This window comes from Bos indicus, chromosome 10 (assembly GCF_029378745.1).
Source record: "Bos indicus isolate NIAB-ARS_2022 breed Sahiwal x Tharparkar chromosome 10, NIAB-ARS_B.indTharparkar_mat_pri_1.0, whole genome shotgun sequence".
Classification (NCBI taxonomy): Eukaryota; Metazoa; Chordata; class Mammalia; order Artiodactyla; family Bovidae; genus Bos; species Bos indicus.
In genome coordinates this window covers 53,227,951-53,250,024 of record NC_091769.1, presented here as the reverse complement: position 1 = coordinate 53,250,024, position 22,074 = coordinate 53,227,951, and the positions used below count along the sequence as shown (strand labels likewise).

The window sequence follows — 22,074 nt, the reverse complement described above, 5'->3', positions numbered from 1 at the left end:
TTCATAACTCACAAAAGTCTTTTGTTAGCTTATGTAGTTAAAAAGTTATCATCATTGTATTGATATGGAACTCCTTAAGAATATTGTACCTGGTAATCCATCAGAAAGTCCTTGCACAGCACCTGTCAAATAGTGACAGATTTGATAAATGTTTGATGACTTTAAGAATGATTAAATGAATAAAGCATTTCATATAGATGTTAAGTGAGAAACTAGATGAGTTTTCTTTGTTAGAAGTTGACGCTAACTATACAGCATCTACCAATCCCATCTCTTAAAGTCTGACATTAGCATCCTAGCTCTTGATCAAGGTGTTATCTCATAGGAAATAGAACTGCAATAAATGTTCTTTGTCAATCTTCAGAAGAAGTTCTATAATTAGCTGTCATGCTAATAAACTCACTATAAAGTCCATTTCAGTTAAGGGACTATTATTTTTTTAATCTAAAACTGGGTTTCTTCATGGAATTGTCACTCAACTGTACAAAAAATAAATATACTTGCTTCAGTATATAAATTGGCATTAGAAAGTGTCAGTTCAAACTATTTCTCTAGAAGATTTTAGTGAAGCCAAAACAACATACTTTTGTTCTTTGGCAATCCTGTGATAGAGCTTGAAACCATTTACAAAATGCTTTCATATTTATCACCTTTCATTTACTCATACAAGAAATAGTATTGAGTACTTACTATATGCCACACATATCTCTGTCCTCATTGAATGTACATTCTACATTAGTGTTTCTCAGACTTGAGTACTTACTGTATGCTGCACATATCTCTGTCCTCACTGAATGTACAGTCTACAGCAGTATTTCTCATAGTTAAATTAAAATAATGAATCACTCAAGGATCTTATGAAATTGCGGATTCTAAATCTGAGATGGAGCCCAAGACTGCAATTCTAACCAGCAACCAGGTGATGCTGAGACCACACTTGGAGGAACAGGAGTCTGATGGATCCATTTAATCCTTTCAACAACAGTATAAGATGTGTATAAGTGTTTATCTTATTATCTTGAGCAGTTACTATGTATAAGCACTGTGCTACCATTGTAAACAAACAGTTCAATTAGCTATAGGCCTCTTAGAAACTCACTATATAGCAGAAAAAAACTATGACAAATAATTATGGATGTGTGATTCTAATTTTTATGAAACATCCATTTATCTATCATAAATATTTATCCAAATAATGTGATATAACATAAACAAATGTAATAATAAACATGTAGTCTAAATGGAGTTCAAAGACACAGTGATTAGCCCAAAGTCATATAACTAGTTAAATAGGGTTAACGTATAAATCTAGTCCTATCAAGCCAAGATGGGTCCTTTTCAGAAAACTCATTGACAGAGGAGGCACAGAGATGCACACCAGAAAACAGACATCCTTCCACTGAGTAGAGGTTACACCTGTCTCAGAATTGTCCTCACCCTGTGAAGCAGAGATCATCCTGAGTGGTGACCTAGGTGACATCCATACATGTACTGCCAGGTGATGGGCTGTGTCAGCTAGCTTCTGGTGGATGCTTTGGCTTCATTGGGGTTCTTAATTTCAAGCAACAAAAATCAAATGATTCAATAGAAAAGTACACAACTCATGGAATCATTATGAGGGTTGAAAACCAAGCCCAGAACTCCCCTAAATCATACTACAGAAACACCCCAGGGAGAAGATTGCTATCACTAATGCTGCTCAGCATGCTGGACTCTGCCCCCTTTCTCTGCCACCATCACTGCCCTGGGAACTTAACTTGGCAACTGTAATGCTGCAAGAGAGAGAACTGGCTGCTATCCTTGCTTCTTTGTGTCATTGTTGGTTAGTTGTTCAGTTGTTTCCAGCTCTTTTGCGATCCCATGGACTACAGCCCATCAAGCTCCTCTGTTCATGGGATTTCCCAGGCAAGAATACTGGAGTGAGTTGCTGTTTCCATTTCTAGGGGTTCTTCCCAACCCAGAGATGGAACCCATGTCTCCTACATTGACAGGCGGATTCTTTACCACTGAACCACCAGGGAAGCTCCTTCTTTGTGTTACTAGTAAACTGGTAGAAGTTGTCAAATATTTTACTGTCCTCCCTTCCACCCTAGATTCAGGTTCATGAGCTGCCCTCAGCCAGTGAGAAGCACCTGCATGGCCGTGACTCAGATCAGATCAGATCAGTCGCTCAGTCGTGTCCGACTCTTTGTGACCCCATGAATCGCAGCACGCCAGGCCTCCCTGTCCATCACCAACTCCTGGAGTTCACTCAAACTCACGTCCATCGAGTCAGTGATGTCATCCAGACATCTCATCCTCTGTTGTCCCCTTCTCCTCCTGCCCCCAATCCCTCCCAGCATCAGAGTCTTTTCCAATGAGTGAACTCTCCGCATGAGGTGGCCAAAGTACTGGAGTTTCAGCTTTAGCATCAGTCCTTCCAAAGAAATCCCAGGGCTGATCTCCTTCAGAATGGACTGGTTGGATCTCCTTGCAGTCCAAGGGACTCTCAAGAGTCTTCTCCAACACCACAGTTCAAAAGCATCAATTCTTCGGCACTCAGCCTTCTTCACAGTCCAACTCTCACATCCATACATGACCACAGGAAAAACCATAGCCTTGACTAGACGGACCTTTGTTGGCAAAGTAATGTCTCTGCTTTTGAATATGCTATCTAGGTTGGTCATAACTTTGCTTCCAAGGAGTAAGCGTCTTTTAATTTCATGGCTGCAGTCACCATCTGTAGTAATTTTGGAGCCCAGAAAAATAAAGTCTAACACTGTTTCCACTGTTTCCCCATCTATTTCCCATGAAGTGATGGGACCGGATGCCATGATCTTTCGCTTTCTGAATGTTGAGCTAGACAGGACAAAAACCCAACCAACCCAACAAAAACAAACAACAAAATACATGTCCATCACAACCTTGAACAGATGGTGGCTTATGGAGAAGCATTATCAGCACCAAGCAGGAGTTTAAAAATATGGAATTTCAGCTCTTATTCCAGATCTTCAGAATCAAGATCTGCTTTCTAATAAGTCACTGAGGTAATCTGTATGAACTTCAAAGTTTTAGAAGTTGCTTTCTTTATATAACATGTTGTTTTTTAATTTTCAAAGATGAGTGACCATTAGGTTTTATTAATCTATAGGGTTGCCAGATTTAATGCAGGATTCCCAATTAAATTTGAATTTTAGATCAAGAACAAATAATTTTTAGAATGAATATGTCCCATGAAATATTTGGGACATACTTATACTAAAAATTATTACTTGTGTATCTGAAATTCAAATTTAACTGGCTATGCAGTATTTTATCTGGCAATCATACTCACCCAAAAATTCTCTCCACAATAAATGGAAATGAAAAAAAACAGTCTACAGGAAAACATTCATACCAGTTTTCTATTTTACATGGTAGATTGTAAGTGTTAAATAAGAACATGGAAACTCTACACAGTTTAAGTCCAAAAAGTATTTAATGCCTGACGTCCCTTAATAAAATGAAGGGTGAAGATTCTGTTAATCCTAAATGAAAACTATTCTGTAGGATGAGTTAATTTTTAAATATACCTTTGAACTAACTAATTTAATGAATTTTGACCAATATCACCTTTATCCCATAAAACCTGACCACATGAACTAAGTAAACAGGAAATAAGCGACAATAATCACTGTTAGCCTCCCTCTGGACACAGCTACTTTAATTTTCTTCCTAAAGGAAAGGGTTGTAGCCTATACCCAGGAGTTTTAGAAAAGTAGCTTTCAAACATTCAGTTTGGGGGGCTTCCCTTGTGGCTTGGTGGTTAAGAATCCTCCTGCCAATGCAAGGGACACCTGTTTGATCCCTGGTCCGGGAAGATCCCATATCCCGCAGAGCAACTAAGCCCTTGTGCCACAACTACTGAAGCCCCTATGCCTTAGAGTCAGTGCTCTGCAACAAGAGAAGTCATCACCATAAGAAGCCTGTGCATCACAACAGGAGAAAAACCCGTGCAGCAACCCACCACAGCCTAAAATAATAAATAAGTAAATAAAACCTTAAAAAATTCTGTTTGGGAAAAAGGCAGGTTGTATAACATTCAAAACGTAAAGGAAACTTTACTTTTTTATATGTTAGTTGCTCACTTGTGTCCAACTCTTCGTGACCCCATGGATTGTAGGAAAGGAATTCTCTGCTCTATCTGTGGGATTCTCCAGGAAAGAATACTGGAATGGGTAGCCATTCCCTTCTCCAGGGGAATCTTCCTGACCCAGGGATCGAACCTGGATCTCCTGCATTGCAGATACCAATTGCATTTATTTGGAAGATAGTTTAATTCACTTTAACATTTAGTCTATCAAAATATTTACAGTCAGTCAAGTGAGGAATTTTGGGTGGTTGAGAGATTGTAAATTTCATTTCGAAACCTTTTGCATAGTTATCAGTGGGCCACTTCCAATACAGTTTATCAGTAAAAATCTTCCATTTATCATACTCCCACAAAGTCTTATCCTCTTGGTTGGTAGTGAAATGTCTACGGACTAGGAGAAGGACTTCATAACTATTCACAAGCTGTCTCCTATTACAGATGCCTTTAATAGGTGAATGATATACCCTCATTTACATGCCAGGCCATAAATGGGCCAACTGACTAACCTTTCTTAAATTTAAAAATAGAAAAAATTATTTAAGTACAAAACGGCTAAGTAGTTAATTTATAATAGAGAATAGTTAGAAACTACTTAAAGCCTCTTCCTCCCCAGTAGTGGACTGGTTAAATAAATAATGGTGTATGTATAGGATGCAACCATTACAAATCTTTTCCAGGGCTCCTTGGAAAAAGGGCTAAATTTGGGACTGGAGCAGGAAATTACATGGTGATCCTGGAACATCTTGTCATCTTGTCAAAGGTAAGTGTCAGAGATTTCTGGGTCATGTCAAAAAGGACTCAGGAGTCAACTTGCAGATGCTCCCATTGGTCAAAGAAGAGATCATCTGAATATGAATCAAGATAATTGTAATGCTGTGGGCTTCAGTCTATTAGTTCAGATTGATATTCTAGAAAAAACTCTATTGGTACCCTTGGAAAATGCTAAGGAAGCAACTCATTTTGAAAACTGATAAATAAAGAGAATAAATCAAGCACCTATGTCACTTCTCATACACAGATTTTAACCTAATAGTTGTTAAGAAGAAGTTTCTCTTTACAGAGCATTTCAGCTAGTAATAGATGCAGATATGATAAAATATCATCATATTGTAGGCCATAATGAAATGATGCAACTAGAAAATGATTATTAATGATGGCTAACTTAACAAAAAGACAAGCAGAAATGACTCGCCTTCTGCATATAACATCACATACGGAACACTTTTGCTAAAAATCAAACTAGAATTTGATCAATCCAAATTGATCAAATTTGAGCAATATGTATACACACATATACATATATGTATTGCTGGGAGAAATATAAATAACCTCAGATATGCAGATGACACCACCCTTATGGCAGAAAGTGAAGAGGAACTAAAAAGCCTCTTGATGAAAGTGAAAGTGGAGAGTGAAAAAGTTGGCTTAAAGCTCAACATTCAGAAAACGAAGATCATGGTATCTGGTCCCATCACTTCATGGGAAATAGATGGGGAAACAGTGGAAACAGTGTCAGACTTTATTTTCCTGGGCTCCAAAATCACTACAGATGGTGACTGCAGCCATGAAATTAAAAGACGCTTACTCCTTGGAAGGAAAGTGATGACCAACCTAGATAGCATATTCAAAAGCAGAGACATTACTTTGCCAACAAAGGTCCGTCTAGTCAAGGCTATGGTTTTTCCTGTGGTCATGTATGGATGTGAGAGTTGGACTGTGAAGAAGGCTGAGCGCCGAAGAATTGATGCTTTTGAACTGTGGTGTTGGAGAAGACTCTTGAGAGTCCCTTGGACTGCAAGGAGATCCAACCAGTCCATTCTGAAGGAGATCAGCCCCGGGATTTCTTTGGAAGGAATGATGCTAAAGCTGAAACTCCAGTACTTTGGCCACCTCATGCGGAGAGTTCACTCATTGGAAAAGACTCTGATGCTGGGAGGGATTGGGGGCAAGAGGAGAAGGGGACGACAGAGGATGAGATGGCTGGATGGCATCACTGACTCGATGGACGTGAGTCTGAGTGAACTCCAGGAGTTGGTGATGGACAGGGAGGCCTGGCGTGCTGCAATTCATGGGGTCGCAAAGAGTCGGACACGACTGAGCGACTGATCTGATCTAATCTGATACACACATATATACACATACACACACATGTATATACATACACACGCATACACACATACACATATGTGCACACACATGTAGACACATGTATCACACATACATACACATATATACATATACATATACACAGACATATATACATATATATATATATAAACAATAATTTACAGAAAATAGAGGTGATAAAGGAGCATATTAAATGACACCAGGAGAGTTACAATCAGAAACCCCAGACTACGGGAAATCCTACAGGACAAAGAAAACAGTTTTGCTTCAACATATCAGTTGGAATAAGAGGGAGAAGCCATGGATTAACAGATTTACACATCAGACAATTCACTGTGTGGATTTTTTTGGATCCCAATTTAAACAAATCAACTGTAAGGGAAAAACATCTGTGAAACAACTTAGGGAAATCTGATTTGAAAATCACTGTCTTCAAGAGATATCTACATCCCTGTGTTAATTGCAGTGTTATTCAAGTATGCATATATATTCAGTTACTTTCTGAATATGTGATATTAAAACATTTTTATAAACATTGTAGATGTGATAATGATAGTGTCATAATTTTTAGAAGCATCCTATTTAGATATAAGTGTTGAACTATTTGTGGATGAAATAATTTGATGTTTGTTTCAAATTAATATGGAGGTAAGGATGCTTGAATAATTGTTGAAGCTAGGTGATAAGTTCAAGGGCATTCATTATACCATTCTTTCTACTTTTGTATGTGTTTGAAATAAATAATTAGGTTTTAAAATTATTTTGGGGGTATAATCTCGATTTTAAATTTGTAATTTAAGTGCAGAGAATTAGTTCCCACTAATTCTGTCTTTCCCCAATCCCCACACTCTTTACAAATTACTCAGTCACCTTAATGTTTTAAATAGTTCTTTTCTTTAATTTCTATGTGTACCTATCACTAAATCAGTTCAATTCCATAGATGGAGCAAAAAAAAAAAAAAAAGGCAACACACAGATGGCATTATTGATGGGCCAGTTGCGTTCTTGTGCTCTGTCCTTCAGGGACCGATACTTTTGAGATAGTCAGGAATAGAAGACTGATCTGTAGTGAAGAGATCCCTGCTTCTCTGAGAGAAGTTAACAGATCCTTTGGGGATAAGACTATGATTTTGATCTTATTAGTATTCTGAGCTTCATTCAACTGTGACTGACAGTCACACAAGTCAATACAGGAGCACTTTGGGAGAGACAAGTTAGAGGTTTTTTTTTTTTTTTCTTACAGATTAGTGCTTCCATTCTCACGGAGCTCATCAGTAAAACAAATCAGAGTACTTTTGATTCAACAAATGAGTGTAATGAAGCTGTATTTCTAAGAAAACTGCATTCTTGGGCTAGAAGAGAAATAAAATTCTAAATCGCTTGTTCAAATAAAAAAAAGTGAAGGAAATGAGGGTATATTCTAGATGATTATTAATGCTTTCATTTTCACTTTCTTTAATCCTAGATTAACTCATAGCCACAGCCTAAATGCAACCTTAGAGATTCAAAAAGCAACGAATTTTTATCTTTAACAGTTTTAATCCCATCAAGCACACTTCGTAAAAAATAGAGTAAAATTAAAATGGAACACCATCAGACCATTAGAAACAGAGCAGAAGAGGGTAGCCAAAGACGTGGAAAACGATGAGTCAGTCCCATCTAGTGTGTTCCTCAGGTTTCATTCGCAATTCCAGAAGAAAGCAATACTTAAAATATTCAGTGGCATCCTTTTATCAAGTTACTGAATATAATTTGAAAGCTTAAGGTGATATGTTTAAAGATTGGAAACAATAAAGAAAAATCCTGTAGGCTTTTAATGCAAATTAAACAGGGAAAACTGTAGTAAGATATTTTGGATTTAGAGAAGAATGTGCCAAGCACCAAAACTTAATGTGTAATTGCATAAAAATGCTGGTGCAGTGAAATTAGAAATTCAACAGATGGTCCCAAAATAAAATACTTCCGCAATATATGAGAACAATTGTTTCCTAACTCCTCTCAAGTGAAAGTGTGGATAATTAAGTGCAATCTAAACCATCCCATCCAAGTCAGTTCATTTTATCAAATCACCCAGGGGAATGAACTCAAGACAAGGCAACTTTCACTGAAAACACAATTTCTCATTTAATTAATTATACAGTTACTGAGGGATTATTGGGGTTACAGAAAAGATACAGATATTAATAAGAAAAAGAAAATACAGGGGATTTCCCTAGTGGTCCAGTGGCTAAGATTGTGCTTCCACTGCAGGGGCCAGGGTTAGATCTCTGATCAGCGAACTAGATGCTGCATGCGGCAACTAAAGATCGAAGATCCCAGGTGCTGCAACTAAGACCTGGTGCAGTCAAATAGATAAATAAAAATAAATATGAAAAAGAGGGGAAAAAAAAAAGAAAATACACCCTTTACTCCTGAAGAGCCCCTAGCTGAAACTGAGAATATGAACCGAAGAACTAGAAATATTGACCATGTAGTCTCCTGATTTTTCATAAATGTTAAACAATAAATTGTAATAGGTTGAAATGGTCAAAGATACCAACGATTGTAAGAAAAGACTTATAAGATCCACACGTGATGAGAGCTGAACGTGGTGTCACCTAGCATCGTTTTTCTGGACTTTTTACCAGGAAAAACTTTATCGTTTAGCAACCATTTTAAAATGGTTAAATTATATATACTTTATTCCTTTCAGCATTGCTTTACCTTATTCACTACATTTCTCCAGTGGTCATTATTTATTCAAGGTAACTATATTCTAGCAGCCCATTTCATGTTCAATTTTATTATTCTGAGGCATTATGGTCCCATAGGGACATCCTACTAAGGCACTGTTTCTCAAACTTTATTATGCATCAGAATCACAGGCAGGACTTGTTAAAAATTAGGTTGCTAGCCCCACCCTTGGGCTTCCCAGGTGACTCAGTGGTAAAGAATCTGCATGCCAATGCAGGAGATGTGGGTTTGATCCTTGGGTTGGGAAGATCCCTTAGAGAAGGAAATGGCAACCCACTCCAGTATTCTTGCCTGAGAAATCCCATGGACAGAGGAGCCTGGTGGATTACAGTCCACGGGGTCACAAGAGTCGGACATGACTTAGTGACAAACTGCCAATAAGCCCCACCCTCAGAGTTTCTGAGATGGAGCTGCACCCACAGAGTAGGTCAAGGATGCAGCCCAAGAATTTGGATTTCTAATTGCTTACCAGGTGGTAGTCATACTACTGGCCCAAGGACCACACTTTGAGAACACTTTTCTAAGTGATATCTATCTGCTTCTTCTCAGGAGTAAGTAAGAGAGGTCAAGTCACACGAGGAGTTGAGGAAATCAAGAAAGTTTTCTTACTTCTATGAAAATCTCAGACCTGCCTCTGTCCATGTATTTAAGTCCAATTTCTTCCTTTCTGGAGGCTTCTGATACTGATTGTCTTTTTAAGGTAGGTAGCTCCTGACATGCATGCTCATAATGGTATAATAGAAGTCAGCTTATCTATTTAGAGAAGGCAATGGCACCCCACTCCAGTACTCTTGCCTGGAAAATCCCATGGACGGAGGAGCATGGTGGGCTGCAGTCCATTGGGTCATGAAGAGTTGGACGCAACTGAGCGACTTCACTTTCACTTTTCACGTTCATGTATTGGAGAAGGAAATGGCAACCCACTCCAGTGTTCTTGCCTGGAGAATCCCAGGGACGGGGGAGCCTGGTGGGAGGCCGTCTCTGGGGTCGCACAGAGTCGGACACGACTGAAGCGACTTAGCAGCAGCAGCAGCAGCATGACTGCACTCACAGATTAAGGATTAATTGTTTCCAAAATAGATAACAAGATAAAAGACAGAACAGAGATGGATCTAGATATTGTCATACTAACTGAATTAAGTCAGACAGAGAAAGATAAACATACAATATCACTTACATGTGGAATCTAAGAAATAGTACAAATGAACCTATTTACAAAACAGAAATAGAGTCACAGATGTGGAAAACAAATTTGTGGTTATCAAGGGGAAAAGGGGGAGGAGGGATAAATTAGGAGACTGGGAATGACAAATACACAATCCTCTATATAAAATAGATAATTAATAAGAACCTACTGTATAGCACAGCTTCCCAGGTAGCTCAGTGGTAAAGAATCTTCCTGCCAATACAGGAGACACTGGAGATGTGGGTTTGATCCCTGGGTGAGGAAGGTCCCCTGGAAGAGTAAATGCAACCCACTCCAGTATTCTTGCCTGGGAAATTCCAAAGACAGAGGAGCCTGGCAGGCTATAGTCCATGGGGTTGCAAAATCAGACAAAACTGAGCGACTGAGTGTGTGTGTGCACGTGTGTGTGCGTGCGCACACACGTGCACACACACACACATATGCATAAACAGGCAGGGTGGTGGAAGAGCAGAAAGGAATGTGGACCACTGGGAGACTGTAGTCCAGGCAAGGGATATGAGGACCTGAAATAGGACATCGGTGAGGTGAATGGAAAAAGAGGAATATTTCTGAGTTAGAAACGGTGGGGCATAGTCTTTGTGTTGATTTCCTAGTAATAAAGGACAGAATAAATGGATGAAGCAGAATCAGTAGTTTGAAAAGCTGTTTGTCAGCTTTTCCAGGATGGTTCTATTTGTTGGTTTGTCATAGGCACCTGTCTCTTCAAAATACATGACGAAGATATTTTAAAATCTGGTAGAAAATATTTAAAATTTTGATATATTAAAAAATACTGGGAATTCCCTGGCAGTCCAATGGTTAGGACTCTGCAATTCCACTGCAGAGGACCCAGGTTTGATCCCTAGTCGGGGAACTAGGATCCTGAAAGCATGTGTTGTGGCCAAAATAAACAAAACCAAAATGCTTACTTCATTGCAGTGAATAATTGAGATTGAACTACAAGAAATATGATGCTAAATTTGACTAGTCAAAGGAGAATATAATAATTAAGAGGATTAATTTCTTGCCAGAATTTAATAATATTTTAAAAATTCTTCAGTGATGTCGAGAAAATAGAGAACAAGAACTGTATGTGTATTTGCAGGTGATGCCATCGTGTGTTGTATCTGGGACTCAGTTGGGTGTATTTCTATCCGTAAGTCATATGGAATTAATTACATTGATAAAGTAACATTGACCAGAAAAAAGTAATATTTGCTTTTAAAATGATATTACATATACAGTTATTTTAAAAAATACTTCCAAATCATAACTTCAGTGTTTTTCTCTTCAGAATGTTTGAGGGCTTTGATCCAGTGCTCTCTAACGTCTAGTGTTGTTGACTGATGGATGCCCTGTTTTGTATTCTCTTTGGAAGCTTGAAGGTCTTATCTTTGTCTGCTGTATGCTCAAATCTCCTGATGACATGCTTTGGTATAGATCTATTTTTATCCATTTTGGTGGGCACTTGGTGAACTCATATAATTTGGTAACTCATGTACTTCAGTTCTGGGGATTTTTCTTAGATTATTTCACTGTTGACTTTCATCATTTCCCCTTTTTATCTCTGTTTTTGGAGCCATTATTATTTGGATTTTGGACTGGTCCTCTCTACTTTCTAATAAATTTCCTTAATTTTCTCTTCCAAAGCTTCTACCAATTTTTTTGCCCACTTATACTCTCTGGTTTTCAATTCTAAATGATCTAAATGTCTCACATGATAGAGCCTTACCTCAAATGTCTGATAATCCTTGGTTGTCCACTAATATTTAAAAACAGGACAATAAAATGCTGATTGGAAACTCTGAATGACTGGGTAAGAGGTTGTCAGCTATAAAGGTCCCTATAGTGTGATTTGTTTGGGCTAATAGGTGGGAACCTCCCATGTCAATATCTTCAGGTCTTTCCTCTTGGAAAGAGGTTAATCAGGTTCCACACAGATGGACCTTCTAATCTCTTCCTTGGAAGTTGAAGGTCTGGCTGCTGGAATCTGGGAACTGAGTTGGTAAAAACATTTAGGAGCCTTAGCATCTAATATCCAAATGTTCACTTAATCCCCCTAGCCTCTAGAGATCTCCAGTTTCACCTTCTGCAGAGAATAAGTTTTCAGTACAGGCATTTAATGTCTTAAATAATAAATGACACTATCAAGGAGTAGAGAACTCCTTTTAGCTATGACCAGAGAGGAAAGGTGAAATCTGTACTAGGAAATTCCTCAAAGCTGAGGGATTTTTGCTGGCTGATAGAAGAGAATAAGAGTGGATTGTTGATGACCAGTAGAATCTGGCTTAGGATAAAAATGGAAAATCTTGGCTTTTAATCCATCTTTGATGGGAGTGCCATGAACTGAAGGTAATATTTATTAAATTAATTGTTACATGATGTTGTTTCTTTCACTCCCAAGGAGACAGCTGTGGAAAAGAAAGCACCAACTCCTGGCTGCTCTTCTATAGCGCAGGCAGCTACAAGGGAGTCTACTGGTCATCACCCTTGGTTCTAAGGGGAAAATGTTAGCAGGCCAGTCATTCCATCTAGATAGCAACCTACCACTTGACTTGATTGGCTCTATTCTCTCTCCTCCTCTGAGCTTTCTAGAATTCTTGCCTTCTGAATAAGAGGCCAAGGTCAAGTCTTTCTCCCAAGCGAGCAAAGCCCATTGTTTTGGCTGCTTTTCCTTTTGACTGAAAAGTTTCTTTGGGCAATAAAGATCTCCCTGATGAAATTGGGTGTATGAGTGTAGATTTGGGGGGCTCTTAGAAAGAAGAGACTGAAACTATGCCAACAAGAATTCCTGTGTCTACCAGTTAAGGTCAATGAGCTGTAAACTAAAATCTATGAGATTATATCCTTCTTGAGGACAGGGGGTTTGATACTTTCTGTTCCTAAACAGCATTTAGTACCATGCTGTGCATATAAGAAGTGTTCATTAAATATATTTCAATGTTTATTTATCGAGGCTGATTAGCTTACACTATAGAAAACAGTACTATTAATTACCACTGAATAGGTGTTACTGGCTGTTTCTCTCAGCTTTTAAATAAAGTCTTCTGGCTCTATCTGGCAAGGTTGGCAAGAGCTCAGAAATGACTTACAAATAACAAAACTCGTTTTTAAAAATATTTTTTGTCTTCCATATATGTATTGTAGATTATAGAAAATCTGTTTGTGGGAAACACATTCCCCTAGTAAAAATGATACATGAAAACACTGTACTACAGAATGAAGAATAAATTCATGTTTAATGTCAAATACTTGACAGATTTAATTCCAGCCTCCCTTTTTTGAGTGTGTACTATACACCTGGCCCTATGTTAGATGCACACTACAGACAGATGTATGGCAGCCCCATCCTTTAAGGAGTGTTTAATCTACTGAGGAAAATAAACTATATAACAATATGGGTCATAATAGATACGAAAAACTTTACCAGTCTGTCCCTCAAAGGAGTGAGGGAACCTCCATGACTGAGGGTTTGAGCAGTGATTTCTTCTTCTAAATTAGTTGTATGAGAAGGATGAGAAGAAACTGGCTCTTCTTTTCTCTTGAAAATAGCATAAATCCTTGAATGAAATTACATGCTTTCTCCTCTCCTGAAGATTGCATTTCAGTTTTACCACTGAGACTATTTCTGATGGAATGAGGCCTAACAGTTCTAATTAGACTTCTCTTCTTGATGTTTGGGGCTTTGCTACAAAAAATGGCCACTGAGACTTACATCGCTTAGAACACATTAGATTACAAACAGCAGAGTACTCTAACCCTGTCCGTTCCATCAGTGACGGTAGACCTGGGTTCAGAAGCTGTGATCAGAGACTCAAAACCATCACCGAAGGGTATCTTTTTCTGTTTATGCTTTCTCCACGTCTACTTTATTTTCACCTGGCAGGACCTTTTGGTTGGAAGATGGTGGTCCAAAGTCCAGGAGTTCCTTGGTTTTTCTTCCCATAAAATATGCTGGTGATATTCCTTCACATTTTTGGGTTGCTTTTAAATGCTCCTGGATTTCTTGAGTACAGGCAGAAACAGGAGGTTGCCTTTGAAGCTCTCTTGGAATATGAAACAAACAAGAACTCTCCCCGAAGCCCCCAGCATTGGCCCAAATTGTGCCATGCACATTGCCAACCAGTAACTGCAGCAGGGAATGGAACTATGCTAAGTTATTTAGGTTGGAATTTTGCTAATTTGCTTACACTGGAACCACATTCTATAGTAGACAGCTAGGCCAGGGATGTGACACTAAGCAGCAGGGTGGCTGTTTACCCAGATAAGGGGGAGTAGATACAGGGGAGGCTACAGAATCTGGCACAAATACAGAGTGTGGCAGATGACGTCATGGAAACCTTTACCCTCAAGTTACAACTGCCTTCTTCCGCTGGACAGCTCTATTTGTAATAATGTACAGTAATCGCGTATCTGCAGCTAAGTCTGTCTTCTTGTTTCCATGCAAATCTGGCCTCCAAAGGCTCCTTCTTGCCTTCATGGTGTAGGCTGCATTTTTCATTGTTACTCTGGCTATGTCTTCTTTCCTCACTGTTTCTTCTGCCGGGGCCTTACTGGTCGTTACTGAATTCACTGACCCCAAAGAGTCAAACCCTGGCTGATATTGGAGAAAACCTTACTTTGATATCCGGAGAGAAATTGAGGTTTAATTATTTTGTCGTCTTTCTATTTCGTTCGGGGTTCTTCAGGCCAAGTTCAGTACTTGGGCCAAGACTGTGGCTGTGCGACAGAACCTACCTGGGCCGTCTCTAAAACGAAGGGACTGGCTTGATCCATTACAAAAACTCTTCTTGCGGTGCGATCCGGTAGTCTTGACTGGAAATCGGATAACAAGAGAGGACTGCAGACGTGGAAGCTTGAGTGAGTGGAGTGTTTGGGAACCTGAACCCCACGATGCTTTGTGTGGTTTGAGGGAGGTCTTGCCTCTTCTGCATTCCGCCCACCAATGAATTTGACCTCCCGTACCTACTCCAAGAGCCCGCCAAGGTGGCCGGTCTCTCTTCCCCACGCACTCGTCTTCCGCGGCGAGCCCTGCGCAGCCTACTGCGGCCGGAGCCTCCGGGCCAAGCCAAGTGTGGCGTCCGGCGTCCAGCGCGGCTTGCTCCGGAAAGCCTTTCAGGATTCTTGCGGCCTCGGGCTAGGTGGCCTCGGCAGCGGATCCAGATGCGCCCGCTGTTGCGTCTCCGCCGCTCGGCTTCGGGAAGAGAGGCCAGAGCAGAACGGGCTGGGGGAGGCGCCACGGCGGCTGCCGCCTATCTCCCGAGGGCCCGACCAGGCTTCCTCGCAGGCGGCCCGGCCCTGCCTCACGGGGTGCCTGCGCGTGCCTCCCGCCCCTCCCCACCCGCTCCGGTCCGCCTCACCCCACCGCCGGCTTTGTCCGCCAGCCGCGCGGCGGCCCCTCCCCGTTCCCGTCGGCTCCTCCCCGCCCCCTCCGCTGGCCCCACTTCCTCGGCGCAGGCGGCGGGAGCGGGACGGGGACGAAGGGGTTAACCCGGGGCTCTTCCCGGCGCGGAGGGATCCGGAGCCGAGCCGAGCGCGGTGCTGAGGCTGCCTCAGCGAAAAAAATGTCCGCCTGAGGAGACCCACAAGTTCTATTCGGGGGGACCGCCAGCCCGCCCCGGGAGGAAGGGGCGGCCAGGCCCGAAAGCCGCCTCTCCGGCCCGGATCCGAGAGCTCGCGCGGGGCAAAGTGAGCCGAACCGCCGGGCGGTGCAAGGGGAAGCCCGAGCCAGCTCTCCCGGCCAAAGTGAACTTTAATCGAGGAGGTTGGATGCGGAGACGGGGCGGCAGGTAATTGCGGGCCGGCGAGCGGGAGGGGGACGCCGTGGTGGGGCTGGGGGTTGCGGGGCGCCGCTGTGTCCCGGCCGGAGTAGAGGCGCCGCCGGCCCGCGCCCCAACTCCGCAGCCTTTTGTACAGAAGCGAACCCGGGGTCCCCTCCAAGTTGGGGAGCAGAGTGGGGGTGGAGGCGAGAGTCGCGGACGGCCAGGCCCGCGGGCGGCGCGCTCGGCCTGCGCGTCCGGCTCACCGCTCGGCAGGGGCTCCCGGGCGCGCGGGAGAGCGGGCTCTTCGGCTATCGAGCCAGGCTCATTGTTAAGCAGCTCCAGGGTCGGCCGTCCGCAGGCAGGGCAGCAAAAGTGGGAGGAGGCCGAACCGGGGGAGGAGGACGCCGGGCGAGAGCGGGACTAGTTGTCGCTGTTTCTGTTTTCTTTTTAAAAACGCCTCTGGGACGCGCGGGGGATGCTTTCCGACCCCCGGGGCCCGCGGGGGACGTCCGGGAGGCGGCGGCAATAGACGCGGGCCTTCGAGCGGCGCGTTCCCTGCAACTTGTCAGTTCTATTGTTGCAGAGCCAGTGAGTCACTTCGCTACTCCCCTCGCCGCCGTTCCGCTCGCTGGATGCCCAATCGTCCCTCACCCCGCCCCTCGAGACCCCCGCCCCGGCCTGGCCCCGCGCGTCGGGCACCCGGCAGCGGCGGCGCGGGGTAGGGGGCGCCGGGGAGGGGGCAGGACGGGCTCGGAAACTTGCGGGAGAGGTGGCGAGTTGCGGGAGCCCCCGCCTCGCTCCCGGGCCGGGCCGGGAAACGCGTGGATTCACGGACCCGTGCGGGCGCCCGGCTGTCTTGCCCCCTGCCCGCGCGGCGGTGGGGAACGAGGAGGGTATTGGAAGTCAGTCTGGCGGTTTTCTTCTTCCTCTACGCCCCTCTCCATCCCCGAACACACTTTGGGCCTCGGCGGTCTCTGGCTTGTCTCTTAGCAGAGCCTTTTTTCTCTGCCTTAGGACCTGTTAAAAGTGGCCGAAGATGAATCCCCAGCAGCAGCGCATGGCCGCTATAGGGACCGACAAGGAGCTGAGCGACCTGCTGGACTTCAGTGCGGTATGAGAGCTTTCCGCGGCATCTTGGGGTTCTGCTGAGGTTTACAGAAAAAGAAAAGGGGGAGAGCGACGTGGAGACTAAGCAGCGTGAACTCCATCTGCTTTGAGCAGTAGTTTTCAGGGCTGGAGTCCAGCTCCCCCAAGTTGGACACCTGAACTTTGATGTAATGTCTAGACTTGCAGATTTAAAACTTTAATGCCAGAGGGGTCACTTGATTTAACCAGTGAAAAGGAGAACAACTTAATCTTGAGCTTTGGTTGAGTCACCCTCTGACCCTGATGGTTATTAGGGATTTTGAACTTCATATGAAAAAAGAAAATTGTTTTTTTCTGCAACGCTCCTAACCATTTCCTTTCCCAAGATGTGGTATAGTTTATGGTACCTGAACGAGATCAGTTACAAGAAGCTAGTCAAGGACTAAAATTTCCAGCCTTTTGGATTGAACCCTCCTAAGATAAATGTATATGGACTTTACACGTGTATATGTGTGTAAATGTATACATAAGAAGTGTATGTGTGTATATATATATATGTTTGAAATTTTTTTAACATAGGGAAAAATATCACCTGAAATCAGAGAGCCTATTGCCGTTATTTCTAATGGGTTGAATTCGTTTATTAACTGCTATTACAAAATGAAGATCATTGACCAAAACTTACCATTTAAACTTAATAATCTTAGAATCTCTCATACAAGTGACTGGATTTTCAGAACAGAAAATAGCCAGTATTTCCAAATAGTGTGAGGAAATAGTATCACCAAGTGTGTTTGCCTTTCTGGATCTGAACGTATATCTCCATTTTTAACTTCTCTCTGAAATACAGTAACTAATTGATAACGCTTGATGAACTTCTGTTTGCAAGGAGTCCAGCAGAATTTCAGGACTAATAGAAACGTTTGGGTTATTTTGCAGATGTTTTCCCCACCTGTTAATAGTGGGAAAACCAGACCAACGACACTGGGCAGCAGTCAGTTCAGCGGATCAGGTAAGATCATGTCTAAAATCAGAAACTCATATGTTGGTGTTATGATACGTTTATGTAGAAAAATATGAAGTATTTTAATACTTTTCTTTATGCCATTCTTTAGCGTCTAGTTAAAACTATCAACAAAAACAACAAGCCCCAAATGTGGGCTGTAGCTCTAAGGATCCATTGACATTTCTTTGAGAATTTCAATGTGAATTAAAAAATTTTTCTTTTCTCTGAATTTTTAAGTTGAAAATCATCTTGTTTGAGTACAGGGGATTGTGTCATGCTTCTGTATTTAGAAAAGTACGAGAAGAAAATGCTCTTTGGTCTATGTGTGTTGTTTTTTTTGTTTATATATATATGTGTGTGTATTTAAAAATTTTCCTAAGTTTTAGCCCTTTAGCATTATTAAACCTTTGGAAATAAAGACTTGGTAAAATAATATTACTTAAAATAGGCGTATGAAAACTGAAATTGAGTCAAGCAGTAATTAGTAAGACTTATTTTAAAAGATGGCTATTCCTTTGGAAGTCTGCAGGAAATTAACAGTTTTGTAGACAGTTATTTAAAATCTTGCAAATAAATGAATAGAAAGTTAGATTTACTTTCACATAACACAGACGACTGAATTCTGTCCTACATTCACATTACAGTAGGATAACATTGAGAATAAGTTAAATTCCTACTCTTACGGTAGTGCTTTGCTCTTTAAATTTATCTCCTGTATATTTATAACTACTCTGCTCCATTATTAACATTTATCCTGTATTTCTTAAGAATGCATTTTTCTCTTTATACTCATGATTTAAAAAAATAAATGTTTCAGAAGCAAGGTTCATCGTAGTGTAGAAAAACTATAATTTTCTGTTTAACTTAGATTATTCCTAGTGCTCAGAGATGAGAAAAAAATAACGAAAGCCAAGACAGCATCATCCTAAGAAAACCAGCTGTCAAATCTGTAGGCTGAAACTCAATATATTTCTTTTTGACTGTTGCTTTTTTCTTTCCCCTAATAAAATGATAGTTGATTTCTTAAATGTAAAAGCAGAACATCAGAAATGGTTAATTTCATAACCAGTTTAACCCTTTATACCACTTTACATTAAAAAAAGTTTCTATCATACACTACTTGAATTTACTAAAATTCATTTTTAATTATGAAATTACAACTTAAAGGGAAAATATAGCATGTTTTACATCTCAAGTAAAATAAAAATGTTTTGGATTTTAAATATTTTAAAGACTAATATTATTCTTAATCAAAAGAATATCATAAAATGTCAGCCAAACCTCAGCTCTTCTCCCACCTCTGTCTGTTTATTGGTATTGCTTGGAAAGTCTTTGTTTTTTGGGGTTGGGGAGAGAAAATTATTTGTTAATATAGAAGGCTGTTTTCTCTTTCTTTACTACTGTTTTGAGTACCTATCAATTTTTGCAGTTGATATACTCAAGAACTTTGAAACTAACTTTGTTGACTATGTAGTAGATGCTTAGTATATTTCATTAAATGAGTAATGATGTTGCTGTTTCAGATTGGCTTGAATTGTAGAAAATATATGTAACAGACATTGATATCAGGGACATGAGCTTCAGAAATTTGCTATTAGAAATACTTTTCTGTTTTTGGAATAATGTCGACTATGTAATTTTTTTACTTTTTAAAATTAAAAAGTATGGTGACTTGACGTGTATTACTAGCATGGCACTGGAGCAGTTGTGGGTCCTTTTTGTAGCATGCATTATACAAAGAAAAAATTATTTTTCTACATTGTAGAAGTGTTCATAGTATTTGTTTCTTTGGAGCAGGAAATTTTAAGTTTTAAAACTGTTAGGTTTTGTATCCATTGAAAACAAACAAATATTTTTCTGTGTTTTTTTTTAAATTTCAGGAAAAAATTATAATGAAAAAAAGCTGTGACCTTTAGTAATTTTGAATGGATTTAGCTTTGGGGGAAGGGGAAATTGCAAAGCAATTATTTTATGTGAAAGTATACTGGTAGATATGGCCTTATAGCCGTTTCTTATCTTAAAGGAAATGTTTAAAAGAAATTGGTATGACAGTATTGTTTTGTTTATGTATTTTATTGACACTTTAATAATCTTCTGTCCTGATGTCAAAGGATATGTAATGCATCCTAGTGACTGATTATTTGCAATGTATAAGGAGCTAAAGATCTGACTTTCCTTCTGAAGACATGACTTAAAGACTAATTACCTTGTTTTTGAAATAACATTTGTAAAATCCCAAGGCTTTGCCTCATGAAAACTGTAAGTGTGTAGTATAATTTCCCTTATTGATTGTCCTTTTTGATGCTGACTTAATTTCACTATAAATGCTATAGTATGTGATGTTATTTTAAAGTCTTATTCTGAATGGAAAATATAACTTGTATGATAGCTGACACTATCAAAAGTCACCGTGGAAAAAGTTAATGTATATTTTCTATTATTTGTCTTGACAATAAGTAATATGTCAAAAAATATGGCAATAAAAATTAGTCATAATTTTTATTTTTTCAGCAAGGGTGTTAATTTTCTTTGCATTATAATAAGACCGAACTTGTCCACTTAATAGTGTAGAATCTCTGAGGTATTCTTATGGTGACCTTGAGCGAGGGGCTTCTTTCTGTAAGAGTCAAAGGTGCGGCACTTTATAGGACAACACGGTCCTATTAGAGGAAAGCGTGTTGAAAGGATTGACAAAGTGGAAATAGTTCGGTGTTTAAATCAACTCTCCCCTCCAACTTTAGGTCTTGAGTGTGTAGAACTAAATTGTGATATTGGGCTTAGATTTTAGTGGTTTAAATATTTACATGATAGCTGAAAGATTTCCTTTGTTAGTTTTTGAATCCAAGTCTTAAGAGGTGTCCAAAGGAAGTGGGATACATTTGTTTTGTAAGCAACCTATACGTATTGAGTTTGTCTCTTATATTTCTATCTAGAAAGTTATTTTAGCTAGCAAGTAAAGCTTTCACTTTTCTTTGTTCAAATCAGACTTTTGTAACACTATAAATTTCTTCTTGCTGAAGATTTTTGGAAAGAATTATAAGAACTATTTTTCTAGCTCTTAATTTTTAAAAGGGATGCAGAATTTCATTTTTGGGGGGTATTTTCATATGTACATAGAGATTTTTTGAAAATATCGATAATAGGGGCAGAAAAATGAATTCTCATTAAATTTCTCCTCAGTTTTGTAAATTAAACTTTGTGTTCTAAGATAATTGTAGATTCATACGCAGTTGTAAGAAACAGTACAGAGATCCCACTTGCACTCTACCATGCTTCTCACAGTGGTAATGTCTTATAAAACTGTGGCACAACATCACAGCTAGGTTTCTGACAGTGATAAAGTCAAGATACAAGAGCAGTTTCATCATCACAAAGATTCCTGATGTCCTGATGTTTCCCTAATTTAGCTTTATCTGTTTTTAAAGTAATATGAAAAGAAAAAAAGGGAAAAATTAGTCAATACTTACTCACAGATTGCCACAGCATTATTCAAAATATCAAAAAAGAGAACACCAAAGTTTTACCAATGTATTTTTTAACTGAATTGTAAATATAAGTAGGAATGGTAATTTTAAATAAAGGCGAAACTAGGTTTGGGTTTTTCACTTAAGGTATTATAAACTTATGAGTAGGGTATGTTTCATATTGTGTACCTATCAGTATTGAAATTTGTTGACTACAGTGTGTAGTAATACAGACTTACTCAAATTTAATACTGCTATTTGGATAACTGAGCCATGTTAGACATTTGCTTCTGGCAAGCTGTAATGATCAGTTAAAGTAACTGCAGAGTCAACAGGCATATGAAGAAAAATACAATATTTTAGGATAAATATAGTCTATTGTTAAGCAGCTTATTTAAAGTAAAAGTTAAGTAGTGAAGGAGTTTTTTTAGAGAATCTGTATATGAAAATATAATCTTCGAAAACAGAAAAATTAGATACAAGATTATAACCGTGAGTATTGTGTGTTTTTAGGAGTAGTTCCTATAGAGTTATTTTAAGTAGTCATGGCTTATAATGGATTTGAAAAGCAGTTTGATTAGGTCACAGTATTTTAGAGG

General features: G+C 40.0%; 1 protein-coding gene across 7 annotated transcripts in view; it reads left to right on the top strand.

Annotated features, from left to right (window-relative positions):
* The first annotated feature begins 15,655 nt into the window (after window positions 1-15,655).
* The window catches only part of TCF12 (transcription factor 12), a 393,181-nt gene continuing 386,762 nt past the window's right edge, over window positions 15,656-22,074 (top strand). Inside the window, exons 1-3 of one of the 7 annotated variants that reach the window (XM_070796676.1) lie at window positions 15,656-15,946; window positions 16,934-17,030; window positions 17,945-18,017. In XM_070796676.1, coding sequence (XP_070652777.1) covers window positions 16,956-17,030; window positions 17,945-18,017 — 148 coding nt within the window. In that variant the 5' untranslated portion in view covers window positions 15,656-15,946; window positions 16,934-16,955. Of the gene's footprint in view, window positions 15,947-16,488; window positions 16,508-16,800; window positions 16,822-16,933; window positions 17,031-17,944; window positions 18,018-22,074 lie in introns of those variants that run through there. The other 6 variants (XM_070796678.1, XM_019968768.2, XM_019968769.2 and 3 more) reach the window with 6 other exon arrangements.